This window comes from Parus major, chromosome 3 (genome assembly GCF_001522545.3).
Source record: "Parus major isolate Abel chromosome 3, Parus_major1.1, whole genome shotgun sequence".
Taxonomy (NCBI): Eukaryota; Metazoa; Chordata; class Aves; order Passeriformes; family Paridae; genus Parus; species Parus major.
In genome coordinates this window covers 41,263,318-41,281,784 of record NC_031770.1, presented here as the reverse complement: position 1 = coordinate 41,281,784, position 18,467 = coordinate 41,263,318, and the positions used below count along the sequence as shown (strand labels likewise).

The 18,467-nt window shown below is 39.0% G+C and overlaps 1 protein-coding gene across 4 annotated transcripts in view; it reads right to left on the bottom strand.

Moving 5' to 3' along the window:
• FAM120B (family with sequence similarity 120B) overlaps window positions 1–17,802 on the bottom strand; it is a 48,561-nt gene extending 30,759 nt beyond the window's left edge. For 2 of the 4 annotated variants that reach the window (XM_015622067.2, XM_033512654.1), the window contains exons 1-5: window positions 17,747–17,796; window positions 17,216–17,374; window positions 15,885–16,930; window positions 11,397–11,577; window positions 5,289–5,384 (exon numbers count right to left, since the gene is read on the bottom strand). In XM_015622067.2, coding sequence (XP_015477553.1) covers window positions 5,289–5,384; window positions 11,397–11,577; window positions 15,885–16,904 — 1,297 coding nt within the window. In that variant the 5' untranslated portion in view covers window positions 16,905–16,930; window positions 17,216–17,374; window positions 17,747–17,796. The other 2 variants (XM_015622068.3, XM_015622069.2) reach the window with 2 other exon arrangements.
• Between the last annotated feature and the right edge of the window lie 665 nt (window positions 17,803–18,467).

Genomic DNA, 18,467 nt, shown 5'->3' with positions numbered 1-18,467 from the left:
TCGTTTAAATTACATTTAATCTGGTATCAAAATAAACACTAATGCACGTGAAATAACAGAACAGCTAACTGGTTATGCCTGAGAATCCCAATAAAAGACAGAATCATACCATAAAGTACGGCTACTTCTGTAGTTAAACAAAATGAGGTGTGAATTTTAAATGTGAACTAATTAAGGCACATTTGGTAACACCTTTTCCTTTTTTCATGTGACATGCAGCAGCTGCAGACCAGTTAGGAACACTTGGTGATAATAAATGGTTAAAGTGACAAGGTGCTGAAATCTACATAGATGGTGTTTATTTAGCCAGGGAAGCCCATTAACCAAATGGTACTAATTCTTTGGAGAGGGGGAAACTAGAAGAAAAGTTAGTATTTTCTTTATCTCCCTGATGGAAGTTTCCTTTACTACTTTTTAAGGCTAACTCTCCTGTCAAAAGTTTTAACCACAAAAAGAACTACTATCACATAATCTGTAAGTTTCTAACCTTATTTCTAAGGGAAATGTATTATTAAGAAAAAAAAAACAGTTGCCTGATTTCAGGTAGAAATGCAGTAAGAGGAAACACAAATAGTGGCAGTGAGTGGGGTAGTAAAGACAGCACAATAAGACTCACATTATTGGTTTTGATATTAGCAATTGGTGCCTTAAGAAAAAAACAACAGCAGAGACCAACTTCCAGGAAGAAAATCAAATATAGCATGCATAAAACCAAAACAACGCCAACTTTTCCTACCTAGTCTAAGCAACCCTGATTTGTGAGACAATCTGTACATGAGTAAACTCAAATAGTTTTGATGGTTTCTGCATACAAAGAGATACACTAAGAATCATTTAAAAGGAAAGTTCTCTTTTGCATCCAGAGGCATACCTAATAGCAGAAATCCTTCTTTCTTCAGAATAAAACCATTAACCATGTCAATATTCAAGATTATAGATCTACATTGAGAGAGCTCAACAAAAAATTCAAGACCTCTCTGCCATAAACAGTTTCTTACACTTTCAGAAACATCTACTTGTGCCTGGGAAAGAAAGGTATTGATAAATTATGAGTTATTTACTCTGGGAAAGAAAACTTGATACCGTCTCCTTTTGGAACAGACCAACAAAAGGCACTTTTTTTCTGAAGGGCTCTCTTCTGCAATTAATAAAATTCCATGTAATACCCAAGACTAATCTATTGTATCAAATAAAACATAAAGAAAACAAAGAAACAAATATCCTAAAGTTTAATGACTGGCCCACCATACATGCAGTCCACAGCAGATCTAAGATTCATCTACAGTAGATCCTCAAAAAGTTCTCTTTTTTAGGTACATCTTTACTGCATTATTTACAGTAAATAGAAAACATTTCTGAAATAGAAATTTACTTGGATATGCAGGAAAAATATTTTATTTTCTGAATGTGTCTATATATTTACTAAATTAACCTAAAAAACAACCAAAACTGAGTAATGAAAGGAAAATACAGCAAAACATATTATATGTTCAGTACTGAACTGAAACATTTTTACTATAAAGACTAGTAATGATAAAATTATCTATTGGAATAGGAACCACAATTTCCCATGAATTGCACAAGCATATGCAAACATAATTACTCTCAACATGCACAGAACTGTGTGAAAACCATATTCAGCATTATGTGAACTGCAGTCCTCAGGAACCTCAAGAACAGGAGATGTAAAAAGACCTCCATGGAGGTGAGATACTACTTGCCTAAACACAAAAACAGACAACCCAAACTTTAAAACAAAACAAAACAAAACAAAACAAAAACATGGACAAATCACTTTTTACCTTTTTCCTTATACTCACACATTTAATATCATTACTATACAGAAAGCAGCATGAGAAACAAAACCACCTCAAGGGAATACATAAACATTTATTTCATCTGTTTGAATTTCAATAATCAATTTATAGATATGCAATACATGCAAAAATTGGATGTGGAATGCATTAATTCTATGATATCACTTAACACTTAAACAAAGGTGATCCTCACATTTGTACCAACTTTAAACATATCATTACTGTGTATAGAGATGTAAATCTATAAGAGTAAATATTCATGTATATTTGAAGTAATGACTACTGAAATTTTACTTTATAACATCAGTAATAGAACTTTAATATTTCCTCATTTTTACATGCTCATGTAAATACCGAGCAATAAAAAGATGTTTATAAAAATGTACTTGCTAGGAACACTCAGCAGTAACTTCTCAACAGCTGTGGCCAAAAACCAAAAATGCCACTTAAATCTGACCATTAAAGAACTTAAACATATTCATGACACATTCATGAAGGATGCAATGATTAGAATACTGAAAGTACATCCAAACTCTGTGGTATGAAGCTACAATATTTTATGCATTTTCAGAAATAAAATTAACTAAGAATATAGTTCTTAATAACTAAGAAATAAACTCAGAATAAAATGAAAGACTTTAGAACTTCTTTTGTTCCACATAAACTGCATACATATCAAATACACCTGCTATGTTCACAAGATATGGATGTGAAACAGTAATTTCTTAGATCATGGATCTTCTAACAAAATTGATTTGTCAGTGACATGTTTTATCAATATAAGTGCTGCTCTGTCAATGTGTATATATCATGATCATATCCATTCAGCTGAAAAGAAAGATTCTAGAAGGAAGAAAGAGACACAGACAAGGCAAGGAAGCAGAGATGATAATTTAGAAGACTGTCTCTCAAAAATAAAAAATATAGCTAATATATATTCTATTTTAAATAGATTTTATCATCTTACTTACCATCCTATCTTTAGGATTCAATATTTCATTTTTAAAAAAAGCTAACATTCAATCTATCACCTCCAACCTTTCCAGATTAAAAGGTACTTCTGCTGTTTTATACTCATACAAAAATTAGTAGGAATTCTACTTTTTTAAGATCAACTCAAAATTTAAAGTATTTATCATTATGTACACTACAGCTTAAAGGTCATAATTTCTTTAGCGTTTTTAATCTAAAGCAAACTGGAAAAGAGTCAGGATTTTCCATATATTCTCAGTACAGATCTAAAGTACTTCTGATGATCAGGTTATCAGTTTTTTCCAAAAAGATAAAGAATCTTCCAAAATTAATTGAACTTTTGATGTTTCAAATAGATTTTTGGTAATTTTTTTTTTGTCTTTTTGAGTAACCTGATCTTGATTGACAGCTTTGAACTCTAACTTCCTAAAACAATTTTAAATTTAGCTCTAAATATGATCCCTGTCTGAAAAATGTGATGTGCTGTTGAGAACCTTATTTGGTGAATTAGAAAGTCATGCTGTGGAAAATCAAAGATGCATGAGCGAATGTAAGGCATACAAATATGGACTGCAAAAATTTTAGAAAAATATTTGTCTGCTGAAGGAATGACAACAGAGCACTAAAAATAAACACTAAAAGTCCTCCTCCCATTTTTTAATAGTCTGCTTGAACAGCCTTTCATTACTGAGTTAGTAAAGATTGTATCTGAGAAGATTCTGGCTTTATAAACTCCACTTATGTGGTTGCTATAAACAAACACACTTGAAATCCTGTTTATTGTCAACATGAAGGTGGGCTCTATGTGTTGTATGTTTGCAGAGATACAGAGCCAGAGTACATGAGATTAAGTGGACTCCTCTCCAGAAAGGGAGGAAGGAAGTATACTATCTGGGATGGAAAATTTCACAACAATAAATACAGTATATTTGCCAGATAACTTGAAATGTAACTACATAGGTATGGTTTATACTTTGTTGAGTTCTGTTTCCTTGTTTTTTCAGCATGCTCCCAGACCAGTGTATGCTGAAACAAAACAGTTGCACAGGACAGATTCACCAATTTTTACTCTGCATATTCATATTCCATTTGGACAATTTCACAGCAATTTCAAGCTATCATAAAGCAAATTAGATAATCACTCTCCTGATATTGTGTCAGGGAATTGTCCTGACATTGTGACATGTGACACTGTGACAAAGTGTCCTGATATTGTGACAGTGTAGGTACCATATATCAAATAAAAATTCATTTGTACTTTGTCTATATAACCTACTTCTTTCCAAGCAGTCCTTTAAAAAGGATTTTGAAAAGTCTGATATCTAAAAAGCAATTGTCTTTCCCCTTTGAATTCAAAGACTTTCATTAAATACATGAGTTTCAGATATGAAGATAAATGTGCAATCTTTGGATACCTAAAAATAAAATGCACTATAAATTTACAAAGAAGTGCCTGCATTTCAGCTTCTGAATTTGGATTTAGGCCAGATCAGAACAAGGACTACTACAGAAGGCTCTGGATGCCGAGGGAAGATTCGCTGGTAATTAGTCTCCAAAAGATGAGTGGATAGTAACCTTTCTTAACAAGATACCAATGGTATTGTATATCAGTGGAACAAATACATTTCATGTGAAAGACTAGAAAAACCTCTGAGCTCCTGATCCACTTGATAACAGATGACAGAGAGAGAGAGAGCTGTGAGAACAAGGATAACTACAACTGCAGGACAGATGAACACTTAGAACAATTTTCCCCCTGACATAACAAAATTGTTTACTTCCCATGCTAAACTGATACTGCATAATACAATTGTGTGTGTGTATATATATATATATATATATATATATATATAATATAATTATATATATGCAGTGCTTAATCTTTTCACTGAAATGTATGATACTTCCTCCTAAGTGTAATACATTTATCATCTCTAATTTCACTACGAGTGTTCATTAATGTGTTTTTTTACCAAAGGGAAGGAGGTAAAAACACAAAATATATAAGGCTTAGGAGAGTAGAAACAGCTTCACAGAAGCCCATAGCCCAAATTTTTTTTTTTTTTTTTTTTTAATTAAAGGCTGGAATCTCTCTCTGGGTTGTCACAGATGATCTAAAAACGGCTCTTTTTTACATTCTCCACTATTCTCATTAAAACAATATGTCAAAAAGTTTAATGGATGAGTTTTAATATCATCCTACACACCATGTATCTTGGCCTCAGAGCAGTATTTAGAACTTCTAAGGTATTGCCTGCATTCTCAAATTGATGTTTGAATTAGCACTGGGTTTAACAAGACCCAGCAACAATATGTATCTCAAAGCTAAATCCTATGTAATTACAAAGGGTGATTAAAAGCAACTACAAGTGTGCAGCTCTTTAGCTCCTTGTTCTCCACAGTCATCCTGGATTCTATATCAAACACATGATGGATTGCCCAACCTCATTTTAGTGAAGTGATTCTTTCAGTTTAGATTTAAATATGTTTTTATTCTACCTGTAACAGAAGGTTGTACAGGTTGTACGAGGTCTGGCTGCTTGAGAGGATTTCCAAAATAGACAAACCACTCTTTTACCAAAGGACGGTTTCCACCTAAAAAAGACAGAATTGGATCAGTAAGTCAAATGCAAGTATTGACACTAGTGTAACAGCTGGAATCAGCTGTGATCAGGATTCTAAACTAACAGAAGGCACTTCTTGATGACTTGTTTGCTCAGCTTTAGAAACAAACCAAGAAAAAATAGGTTTAGTATCTTTATGACAAATCATCAGAACAAATAAAGAGAGTTTCAATTACGTAAAATAAACATGAGTTTGGACTGGGGAACTGCAACCAAAAATGTAAGAACAGGAGTCTGTGGATAATATTCTCAAACAGGCTTAGGCCTTCCCACTCCAAGGCAGCTGAGGAAGCTCTGGAGGCATGCGGTGTAGCTCAGGGACCTGCATGAGTTACCTGGCTCTCAGCATTGTCACACTGCCACATATCCAGGCAGTGCTCAATAGGATTCACCTCCCAACTTGCTCTGACATTTCCTATGTCAGGGTTTGAGCCAAAATCTTCATAGGGAGGCCTTGATGGCTATTTGAAAGCTAACAGCAATGGAGTCATCCTACCATCAGATGCAGAGCTTTTACAGGCCATTGTTCCAGATCTTTTATCGAACAAAAAGAAATTGTTTATACATAATACTCCAAGTGACTTTCCTAGTCTCTAACCTCAGCCCTGCTCAGCTCTCCACAAAGATGTCTCTTAAATTAAAAATTTCACTACAGGAATTGTACATCTAACTACTTGATGCTTAAAAAAATCCAAACAAACTTTCAAAAAAAAATCAAAAAAAAAAATCAAATCACGCATTTAAGGATTTTTGAAAGCAGACTATCAAATTTATAATAGTAATCTCAAAATCATTCCAATGCAAGTCTTCATTTGAAAAAAAACCCAAACAAACATAGAATCAGTGTTACTATCAATGGTGTTTTGCATTCTGTCCAGATTTTTGCTTATGGTAGCTATGTCATAGTGCCCTGCTCTCTGTAGTCTGATAAACAGAATGAATTAAAGAGGTTTAGCTAGTCCTGGGCACTTGGAGTAGTGTTTTCAAATATTTTCTTTTTTTTCTTCCTTTTCAGATTCACAGAATTGAATCTCTGATTTCTTCAAGCTCTCAACCAGTACTGAAGCCACTATTCTTAAAAGTTCCTGCCTTTTATCACCAATTCAAATCTCTCTGAAATTTACTGCAGAAGTATTTCCGATGCCACTTTGTGAACCTTAATCAAAAACTTCCACTACATTAACACAAACCTTTCCAAACAAATCTTTCCAACACTGTCCTTTCTTTGTCCACCCAAAAATGTTTTGTCACGTTAATTTCCTGGCCTTACTTATAGCTCAATGCTGGAGATAACTCTTGGCATGACTGAACAAGTAGTGTGCTATGGTGCAAGGGCAGAAATTCCTTGGATATATTTCTAGTGATGCGGTAAGAGAGGGGGAAAAGAATACAACCTCCCTCCCTCCCTCCCTGCAGCAAACTCCCAGAATAAAGGTGAGGTACTGAAGAACAAACATATAGACTACGAGGGACAGTATTATATTTGGCATGCCATGCTTATCTGTTCAAAAACAAATTACATTAAAAATAAAATGAAAAATGCCTACACTGGGGGAGGAAGCCTTAATCTGTACATTTCAGTAGCTGAATAGTCTTACATCTTGATTATAAATCATTGCCTATGATAATGCTATTTCATGAATAAAACCCTCCAATTAAATAATCCAAAGTCACTTTCAGAAACATTCTGATGCTTTAGCATTTGGGTTTAAGATTTACTGCGTAGATTATTCTGCTTTATCCAATTTATTCAGCTCACTCAGACTCCTATATTTTATCCTGGTTTCTTAAGGAGGCAAACCTAATATAATTAGGACATCTGTCTCATAATTAATTCCTGGATGTAGTGCTCTGTTTCAACCAAATCTGACAAAGGAGAAGTGATTTCAAATGGATTGAAGTCCTAAAGATTTTGTGAAACTGGAGACTCAGCTGGCAGAGGGATCCCATTAGGGCACCAAAAGAAAGAAAGGCAGGAAAGTCAACTTACCTGTTGTATCCAAACAGACTGACTGGCAAATCAATACACAAATAGCTGTAGAAGAGCTAGAGCTGAGAAAAACGGTAGATGGGATTTGGGAAGGGCAGGATGAAATAGGAAACATGCTTAGGAACACCATATACTGCAGGAGGGAGTTGTCAAGGTCATGAGAAGTTAAAATGTTATAAAGAAGCATTGAAATAGAAAAACTTTGCTGTTGGGGACCATTGCTCTTTATGAGCTCCACAACTCACAGAAAAACTTACCAAAACATGTCTTGATTCTAAATACCAGTGAGAGATTATTTTTTACATCAACCACTGAACTCATGCACAGTAGAAAGTGAAGTCAATAAGAAGTCTACAGTGTCACTCTTTTAATGTTTGTGAATGTAAGTACAGGACATAGCACCACATCAGCTAAGTGCTATGTTACTATACTCCATTAGTAACAAAAGCATATCACTGTTCATATCAACAGCCAAATAAATAAAACTGAAAGCAAGGTTCTGCAACCTGACAGCACATTAACATACCAAGAACAAAACAGAGATATGATTACTAAATGTCAACTCTCTCTGCATGGAAATGTCTTGGGGAAAAAATCACTAATTTTTCAAACTTTTTTTCTCCATAATGCATATAAAGAATATCACCAGTGAAATGGAAAAAAAATAGCAGTTCCTTTGTTTAAATAGATTCTGAACGACCTGTGAAAGCACTTCTCAGGCAGCCTAAGGAAAGCTTCAACTGTGTGCAGAACAAGACAGCTGGAAAATGTTGTTATGTGTGTTCCTCTACACCTGCAACAATGCCAACTCTCATGAGTAGTCACTGGTGATAACTGGCAGAAATTCTGCTAATGGACCGTTTTTTACAGTGTCAAAGCAAGGATCAGTCTGGCCTGCTAATGTTAGAACTGGGAGTGATGCCAGGACTTCCAGGAGCTGGCCACGGGCTCAGGCTATATTACATAACCTCCAAATTGGCAATGGACATGAAGGTGCAGGTATTTCCATGGACTGTGCTAGCGCCAAAACCTGCTGGCTTTGTTCTGAACTCTTTGCACACATAAGGAAGCTTGGCTGGCCTATCAGGATGCATTATTTACTGTTATTTTCCCCTCCTACTTCAATTTTCTCAAAAGTACTTTTTCTTGGAAAGATGCTAAAGCATTGACAAATTCTATCACTGTATTCAGTATTTCACATATTGATCAGAAATGGCTCAATTAATTATAAATGTACTTTTGAAACACACAGGTAACAAATGTCATGTTGTCAGAAGCACCATCAGCCCCCTATTTATTTCTGTAGGGTCAAAAATAAGGCTGTGATTCTCCAACATTTCCATGAGTAAAAGTACACACGTGCTTACCATACACCAAACTATACCAAAGGCAATGTTATATAAGCAATTCTTCCAGCAGCACTGCTACCTTTTACAGGCAGGCACTCATTTGCTCATTCCCACTCCCTGCCATTCCCTGAGGGTGTTTCACCACAGCTGTTTGTGGCTACACAGAGCCAGATAGGGAAACAACCAGGTTAGTTACCTGACTACAAGAAAGGCAGGGAAGAGAGACAGAGGCTATTTTCAGTTTCCCAAACTAGGCCACCACACAGCTGCACAAACAGCTGCACCAGCACAACGGAGACGATGCATGGGGACTGAAACGAGTGGCTGTGCAAGAGAATTATTTAAAGTGGCACTGATAGCAAAAGAGACACTTATCCCACTACTGGCTTCAGGCAGTGGCACAGTATGGGCTGGTGGTTTCAAAGGCTATGACATCCTGCTCCTATGGATTTGTGGGTCTCTTAGGCACCCTTGGAAATCATAACCTAGACGGTCAAAACTAAGTCTCTTGTTTCAGAGTAGGGCAAACATTTGATGCTAGCTTTAACCTGTTCTTACTAAAACTGTAACCACTGCTTTTACTAAATTTTGTCTGCTTTGCCAATTAACAGTAAGTAAGTAGATCTGCAAACTGCAAAGAGGTCAGTTTCCACCATATTTTAATTGACTATATTAAGGAGTAAAAAAGAGGATCACTAACACATACATCACCACTGCAAACTGGAACACTGTGTAGTGTTAGTCAAGTTAGCTTCAAATGTGCTACATCAGCAGACATATAATGGTGGCAGACTCCACGTGGACTAATTTAATTCGTTGTCTTCTTCCAGTAAGCTCTTTTTAAATGATAATCCAATATAATTCTACATTATACTACAACCTACAAACAGTGTAGACTACTTCTTCCCATCCTATCCCTTATCAAATTACAAAAAACAGTCAACTTGACCTCATCCGAGGGAAATTGGCAAAGGATTCTACCTTGTAAAGAACAAAACTTTGTAGGTCTAGCAGTGAATCCATAAAAAAGTAATGCTTACACATATCTATGCATTCCAAGACAGACTGTGATTAATGATCTACACTCTTGACTTAGAAGCAACTATACACTGGAATTAAAAAGCAACCCATGAACTACTAGGAATTGACACTGTTAAAGCAGTCAGAGGTAGATAAATGCACTGAAAATGTAGATTTAATAGAGGCACCCATGCAGACAAAATCTACCTACCTTTCTGGAAGGGTTAAGAATTGAGGGTGTACTATGACTTACTTTAGAAAATTATCTCTGGAATTGGAAGCCTGAACTGTGAATAAATAACATATGCTATCTGTGGTTTTATTCTAAAATCACTTCCTTAAAAGAAGACAACTTTCACATTAAAATTTCATTTTCAATATGACTATAAATAAATATTTCTGTATTTTAACTCTAATCTTTGAGTACTAAAACCACTGTAACACAAAAGCTAACCTGCCTACTACCCTGCCATCTTGTAGAAACAATTGTTAATTAGGAATTTTGGTCTGGGTGTTTCTGAAAACATCAATGAATATCCTGCTGTTTAGATGAATAAGTAAATCCCAACCAAGTTATAATTATCTACAAAATTTGGAGGCAGTACACCAAAAAATGAAAAATGACAGATGTGCATGATTACTGCTGAGATTTTTGTTATTCTCTCCAAATTGCTATGTAAACTCTGATTCAGATTTTCCTATAATGGCACAACTTCAACCTCTGGCTGCTGAGGGAAGTCATGTACTTAATTACCTTTTTGTGCCTTTCTAAGCAAATCGTTTGAATATTAGGTTTGATGGCGGTGCACTTTCATCAATAAAATGTAAAGTGATTACCACGGAAAAATCAGCACATTCAAAAGAATGGAAGTTCAGTACACTTTTAATTTTCAACTCACTGGCTGAAAGACACTGTAAAGATAACACTTAACTAATGGAAGTCATAAGAACGTGAAATTGGTCCAAGGATGTGAATAAAGAACTCTCTGTCTTCAAGGAGATGAATACAAGCACAGATATAAGTACCTGCTACCAAATCTGTTTATACCACTGGATAAGGAAATCATATTTTCAAGCACTTGGATGAAAGAACTAATAATCGCTGGCATGACTGCTTGCATTTGTATTATTACAGTAACTGTATTTGACTGTTCTGAAAATTGCAGACTTAAAATCAACAGAAGGTAAAACTTTAACAGTGCATTATTGTTCTGTAAAAGTGTATTACAACTCACTGATTCATCCAAAGCCACACTTATCCAAGCAACATTAGGTTTCATAATACTCTCAAACTTTCAAAAATCTCCTGAAGATCATTGTTTTGCCCAATCTTTTGATCATTAACAACTTTCAGAACTTCCAATTTAGCAAGTAAAATGCTCCAAATTTTAAAAATCACTTTAAAAGCACTGAAATGGAACAGCATGTAGAAAAAGCCCCACAATTTCACTCACATTTTCTCTTACTTCCATAAGAAGTTCCATTTCAGCTGCTCAAAGTTTTTATCCTAAATGCATTTTTGTATCCTAAATGCTGATAGAGTCACTGAAGCAATGAATTCAAGATTTCATATTTGAAAATTGAAAGTATACTTGAATAATGGTGTAAGTAGTTTAATCCTTACCTTTTCCAGATTCCAACAAGAGAGAATAAATATGCTGACGAGCAGGGCGATAGATAAGTGCCTGTCCAGGAATCTCTGTATCATAATCATCTTCCAAGGAGTTGCTGCACTCAATCTCTCCATGACTCAGGATATTGAAGATCAAATAGTTTTCAGATTGGATATGCTGTTCTTTAGCTAACTGTTTGTTCAAAGACGGAAGAAGGCATTATCTCCAAAGTTAAGAAGAATCAAAAAGCAACAAAATGTATTTGAGGAAATAGGTATTTCTCTATCAGCAGAAATGGAGGGAATAGCCAGGAACAAGTGCTTTTTCAAATAACACCACTATAGTTTATTTTCAGACATCCATCTTTTTGTGGACAGGAATCCCCAGGAAAACCATCATTGCCTTTCTTAGCCCCTCCTTTAATTCTTAAAACTTGGGAGCTTGAACAACAGTTTTCTAGGAAGTAATTATTCTTAAAATTAATTCTGAATTGCAGCATAGTTTCCCTCCTTCGGTCACCTGAAAATGTGTCTTCTTTCTTTAAACAGTGAGTGAAGGCACAACAAAATGCAAACTTTAAATTTTATTACAAGATGAACCATATAAGACAGCTGTATTTTTTTCCCAACCTGACTTGGTGTAGATTACATTCTGGTAAAATTGGAATACTTAACTTCACCACACTTTTACTTAGCAATAGCTCTCCACCGTGAAAAGAAATGCCATCTACTCTAGTGAGGAAAACCAGGCCTGCAGGCATGCTGCCGAGAAGCAGAATTAACAGCATCACCCAGGCTGCACATTAACCACGCACTGGATGCAGATACACTTGGCCACAGCAGCTGGCTACAAGCAGCCTCAGCACCAGCAGGGTCTGCTGCTCTGCAACAGCCCAGGTGAGAAAGCAACCAAGATGCTCTCAGGCAGCACAGAATTCCAGCCACTGGCAATCTGGATTGGCCAAGTGCACAGCCAGGCAGACTTTCTACTTCACAACCCCAAACCAAAACTCTGGGGGTGTCCCAACAGCTGAGCGGAGCGAGTACTTCCATGGGGTGCCGCTAATAAATTCTCCAGGACCCATGTCATATGGTGAGCAGGGAATGCTCTGCATTCCCTGCATGTGCTGTGCTATCTGCACTATTTGGGTTGTGCCGTCTCGCCACAGCTACCACAGATTTTTTCACTGGGAGTTACTGGACCACTAGCTGGAAACAAATTCACCATTTCTACAGAATGCCAGTATCTGCAAACCTGGCAGCTCAGCAGGTCAAAGCTGCAGTCATTCATTGGGTCATTACTGACCAAAACCACTTCTACTAAAATGTCATACTTTCTGTGTACAGTGCCACTCAACAGAGCTCTTATACAATAAATTAAAGGTTTCCCTGCAAGAAATACTTCAGTATTCCTAATATGTGTAAACAATATAATCCCCCAAGTATACTTTTGTATGAGCATCAAATATTTCTAAGCATGATTTTAATGAAGCACTGAACTATTTCACAAAAACCAGCCATAGATATGAGATCATCAACACTAGTTTATTGCAATTTGCCAATAATCTTCACATCCTTATGTACTGAAAAATCAACACACTGATTTCAAAAGTATTGCTCTATTCAATGTCTCTATCTTGAAAAATATTTCTGATTCATACCTACAATCAGCTAGAAAGTTATGTTCTTCTGAGAGAAACAGCAACGTGAGGCTATGGCCTCATGATTGGAATTGAGCTTTGTGTGCCATTTACATGCAGTTCAGACAATGTGCAAGGTAAGCAGAACAACATACAGGTTTCAAAATACGAAGCAAAGAGCACACATAGTACATATACAAATATTTGAACACTTGTAACAAAAACAAAAGAAGTTGATATGTCTAGAATTTTGACTATAATTTCTTTGGCCCAGGGACTGGTTTCATGTAGGATTGATGCAGCAACAGTGAGACATTCTTCAATGGAGTTTCTAAACATTATTATTTTATTAGAGCAGTAGCTCAGCATGATGCTTCAGAACTTCAACCCTTCAAATTAAAGATCAAGCCAAGAAATAATGACCACTTGTCATAAGGACCACGTGGTACATTCTCTTAAGAAATAAGGATATTGCCACTATTGTCCTGGCCATAATCCAACCTAGATAATTGCATTCTGGCTATTTTTAGCTTGCACTTCAAGCAGAAAGAATATTTTTCAACACGTTATGGTTGTTCAACACATATGGCTGCTGATTTTTTAAAATATCTTCTATTTAACTACAACAGTCAAAAGTGATATGTATTGTATCTGTGTGGCTAATATAAAAGCCCAAATATATGTACAGTTTCACTAAAATAAGCATTACATTGGTTGCAATGTAGTTATAAAATGTCTCATAGTCTTTTTAGGAGGGATAAAGTAAATTATATCATTACTTCAGAGTAATATGAGGAAACAGAAAAAGAGTTTTAAAGAAAATGTTCAAGATAAGCAAGAGAAAGAAAAAAAAGTTCTGTATTTGAAGCCTATAAGGACCTAATAAAATAGGGAGTAACAGATGGCTAATATAGGGTCTAAAATACACTTCCTTGTATAGATTTTTTAAAAATCTCAATATGTTATCTTAATTGCCACTAATTTACAGAATTGTACTCTAGACTTACTACTATTCTATAAACTCTGATGCAAGGTAGCACATTTTCCATTAGCCAGGTACGCCACCCTAAGCTAATATATCCAATTTCCCAGAGTGACTCAATCTGACATACCACAGCTCACCCCAACACCAGTGCATCTGTGCCCATGTAGGATGCCATATCTAAAACTTGCTACTACGTCCCTGCCCTTTGGGAATTAATAAACCTATTGAAACACTTTTGGGTTACTCAGGGACAATGAAAACAAGGGTAATTTAACCTGAACCAAAAATGACAAAATACAGACTTACTGCGTTTGGCACCGTTCTGCTCAACATCCTTGTCCCTGAACCAGAGAGGATGGATTTCACAGATGGATCTTTTGGCAGATGAGGAACTGGTTGGATGGTCTCACTGAAAGGGTTGTGCAAGGGGAGGCCAGCGACAAGTGGTGTCCTCAGGGGTCGGTACTGGGACCAGCACTGTTTAACATCTTTGCCAGGAGCACGGACAGTGGGATTGAGTGCTCCCCTGGCAAGTCTGCTGGTGACACTAGGCTGTGTGGTACCGTTGACACGCAGGAGGGAAGGGATCCATCCAGAGGAATCTGGACAGGTTTGAGAGGCGGGCCTGAGCAAACCTCATCAATTTCAACAGTGCAGATACAAGATCCTGCACTTGGGTCGGAGCAATCCTGACCACAAATACATGCTGGATGGAGAATGGATTGAGAGCAGCTCTAAGAAGGGCTTTAGGGCGCTGCTGAATAAGCAGCTTGACCTATGAGCTTGACCAGCAAATGTGCACTCATAGCACAGAAAGCCAACAGAACCCTGGGCTGCATCCAGAGGAGCGTCACCAGCAGAGCAAGGGAGGGGATTCTCCCTGTCTACTCTGCTCTGGTGAGACCCTGTCTGGAGTGCTGTGCCCAGCACTGACATCCCCAGCACAGGAAGGACTCCAACCTGTAGGAGTGAGTCCAGAAAGCTGCAAAGATGATCAGAGGGCTGGAGCACCTCTACTATGAAGACAGGCTGAGGGAGTTGGGGTTCTACAACTGGAGAAGATAAGGCTCTGGAAACACCTTTGAGCAGCCTTCAAATACTTAAAGGGGGCTAAAAAAGAGCTGGGGAGGGACTTTTCACAAGGGTGTGCAATGACAGGATGAGGAGAAATGGATTTAAACTGACAGAAAGTAGGTTTAGATTAGATATTAGGAAGAAGCCCTTGGCTGTGAAGGTGGTGAGGCACTGGTTCAAGTTGACAAGAGAGGTGTTGGATCATTGCTAGAAGTATTCAAGGCCAGGTTGGATGGGGCTCTGAGTAACCTGGTCTAGTGGAAGACTCCCTGCTGAGGGCAGGGGTTTGAAACTAGGTGATCTTTAAGGTTCAAACCCCAACCATTCTATGACTCTATCACATGATTCTGTAGGAGTTTCCATGTCTCAACCATGAGAAAATTCAACTTCTGCATTCCTAGCACAGCTACCTTTGATACCTCCACTGCGAGGCACAGCCAAGCAGATCACTGACCAGCTTACAGCTGACCTGGGGGTTCTCAAAGTAAAAACCAAGTCAAACACGTGAAAACATATAATACACGGGAAGTATATTTCTGTGCCCAGCTGCTGGTCTATACAGGAGCTGCTGCCCATTATTTGACCTACTTGACACTTCAAAAGAGAGAAATGATTTTTATTAAATGTGCTGCATCTGTGCTCGTAATAATCCATGCAATAGTCCTAACTGGGGCTCTATTCAACAGAGAAAAGATTTTTGCACAAGCAAATTCAAATCAATAGGATTGATGTATCCATTACTAACTTCCACTAACTAGTCAGAACAATAAAATTATCATTAAGCTTTAAAAAACAAATTACCTGAAAGATTTCTTTATCTTGACAGAGAGCTGATTGTTGTTGAAGGGATAACATTTGACAATTTGTGACGTTGGGAGGAATCCATGGAGACTGCTGCCCAGGCAAAAGATAGGAGTCCACTCCTCTGCAAAGCAATGTCTTGTCTGATCCCAGAGGTAGAATCTCTTCCAAGTGTTTCAGGCTGCTGTACGAGCATGGAATTTTTGAGATGTAATTTGCTACAGACAGCAGTATGTTTGTTCTTCTGTTGTAGCTGTTATTCCTGCGGGGACTGGTGGTTAAACATCTGTGCCAAAAGCCTTCCAACATGCTTTCTGGAACAATATCATTGCCAAGCAAGCAGGCAAAGAGAGGAAGGTGTGTCAAACTAATACCCAGCACACGGCAAAGAACTTCTCGAGAGTACTTAACAGTGACCAGTTTGTCCAAACGGAGGTTCTCAATGGAAAAGTAGGGACATGTATTATAGATGAGGTAGTCACTATCTTGCCCCAGAATTCCTATACAGTTGTGCTGCAAACCATATGCAGCCACCTCAAAGTCTGCCTCTTGCAATGTGCAGACTGTTTTTTGACCAAGTGATTTCAGGGCATAACGCGTAAAAGTAGGCAGAGCTGAAGGAAGAACAAACATTTCCCTCCCTGGCTGTTTCCTGTGAGTCTTGACAAACTGAAATAATCTGGCTATTTCCTGAGTATTCTTCATCCTCCGTTTGATCCACTCATCTCTCTTTTTCTCTTCGACCACCCCATCGAAATAGAACACCAACTTGATGCCAGCTGCCATAAAAGCATTGATAAAATCCTCTAAAATGGCAAGGTACTCCCGCCACTGGCCACCACACACCCAGGATTCTGGTGTGTACCAGCGTCTAACGCAACTCATGGCATCTACTACGATAACAGGTGGGGAATCAGGATGATCAATGCGATGTTTTTCTGCCATTTCTCTCAGATCTACCGTTTGGCACGCATCAGGGCAAACGCTTGCCACAAATCCCTGCAAGCCTCTAACACCCATGGCTGATCTCGGAAACTCACAGCAGTCTGAAAGAAGAAAAATAAAAACAATGTTCTAAAATGCAATACTGAGAAACAATTAAATACTACAATAGTAATAAAAAAACCTGCTTGGAAACAGAACTGTTATTTCTCTGCTTTTGCTGATAGCTCATTGCCATATCTTGGCTTTTCACAATTTGAAACAGTTTACTTCCCCTCAGCAAACCAGACACAAGTACTCATTCATCTTCCCTTCCACTTCTGGTTTTTATATCAGTGAAAAATATAAATATCAAAAGATTCTTATAAATATGACCAAACAAAACTCACAGAGTCATTGAATAAGGCTGGAAGGAACCACAGGGTGCAACCTCCCTGCTCCAGCAGGGTCATCCTAAAGCACATGGCACAGGATTGCATTCGGACAGTTCTTGAGTATCTCCAGTGAGGGAGATTCCAGGTTAATAGTGTATAGAAAAGTACACAATACTAGAAAAACAAAGATAGATTTTTTTTTTATTATTACGAAATATACATGCTCATGGTATTCAAAAGGGTAAGAAAGTGAGCTTACAAAGTATTGTGAACAGACAGCTTTTAAAAGCATTCCCGAAACCTATCAGTTAAAGACACAGTTCAGAATACCACCCTCTTAAATCATAGTTTGGTTTGGAAGGGGCCTTTCAGGCCTTTCAGGCCCTTTCGCAGGGTGCGGGGACCGCTGCGCGCAGCCCCAGAAAGGTCGAGCCCCCCGCCCCAGGGTCCGTGCGCACACCGGGGCTGCGGCCGCCCCGGCCCGGCCGGGCCCGGGAAGCCCCCGGGCCTCAGCCCCACCGCCCGGCCCCACAGCCCGGCACTGACCCGAGCGCCGCTTCCGCTTCCCGCAGGGCGGGGCCGCGCCTGCGCCCGTGAGGGGCCGGGCCGCGCCCGTGAGGGGCTGTCCCCGGCCGTGAGGGGCTGTCCCCGGCCGTGAGAGGCTGTCCCCGGCCGTGAGAGGCTGTCTCCGGCCGTGAGGGGCTGTCCCCGGCCGTGAGGGGCTGCCACCGGCCATGAGGGGCTGCCGCTGCCCGTGAGGGGCTGTCGCCGCCCGCGGGCTGCGGTCCCTCAGCTGTGTATGGCCACAATCGGGTCGGAGGGGCCATTGTGCCTCCGAAGAAACCCGGCCGGCACGGGGGGACGGGGCGGGGGACATGAAAGCGTCGCGCACCGAAATCGCTTCAAACCCCCCCGAGTCGCACTTGGGAGATTTTTGTTCCCCCCCTGGCAGCGCGACCTTGGGCAAGGGGGCGGGTGGTGAGTTCGCTTTGCGGTGCCCGGCGATTGCCAGCGGCAGGGAACCCCCGTTTTCCTCCGGGCCGCACATGCCGGGATAACGCCCTGGGTGCGGGCCGGGAGCGAGACCCGCTCGCAGCCCGCCGGCAACAGGTGGGGACCTGAATAACTTCACATCTTTCCGGGAGGGGGAAGAGGGACACGGGGGAGCCCATGGGAAGATTAGATCAGATGCTGTTGCCGGTGAAAAATTAAAGAGAGCGGTGCTCTGGGGAGCGCAGATTAATATATTTGGTGACTCCGAGTGCAC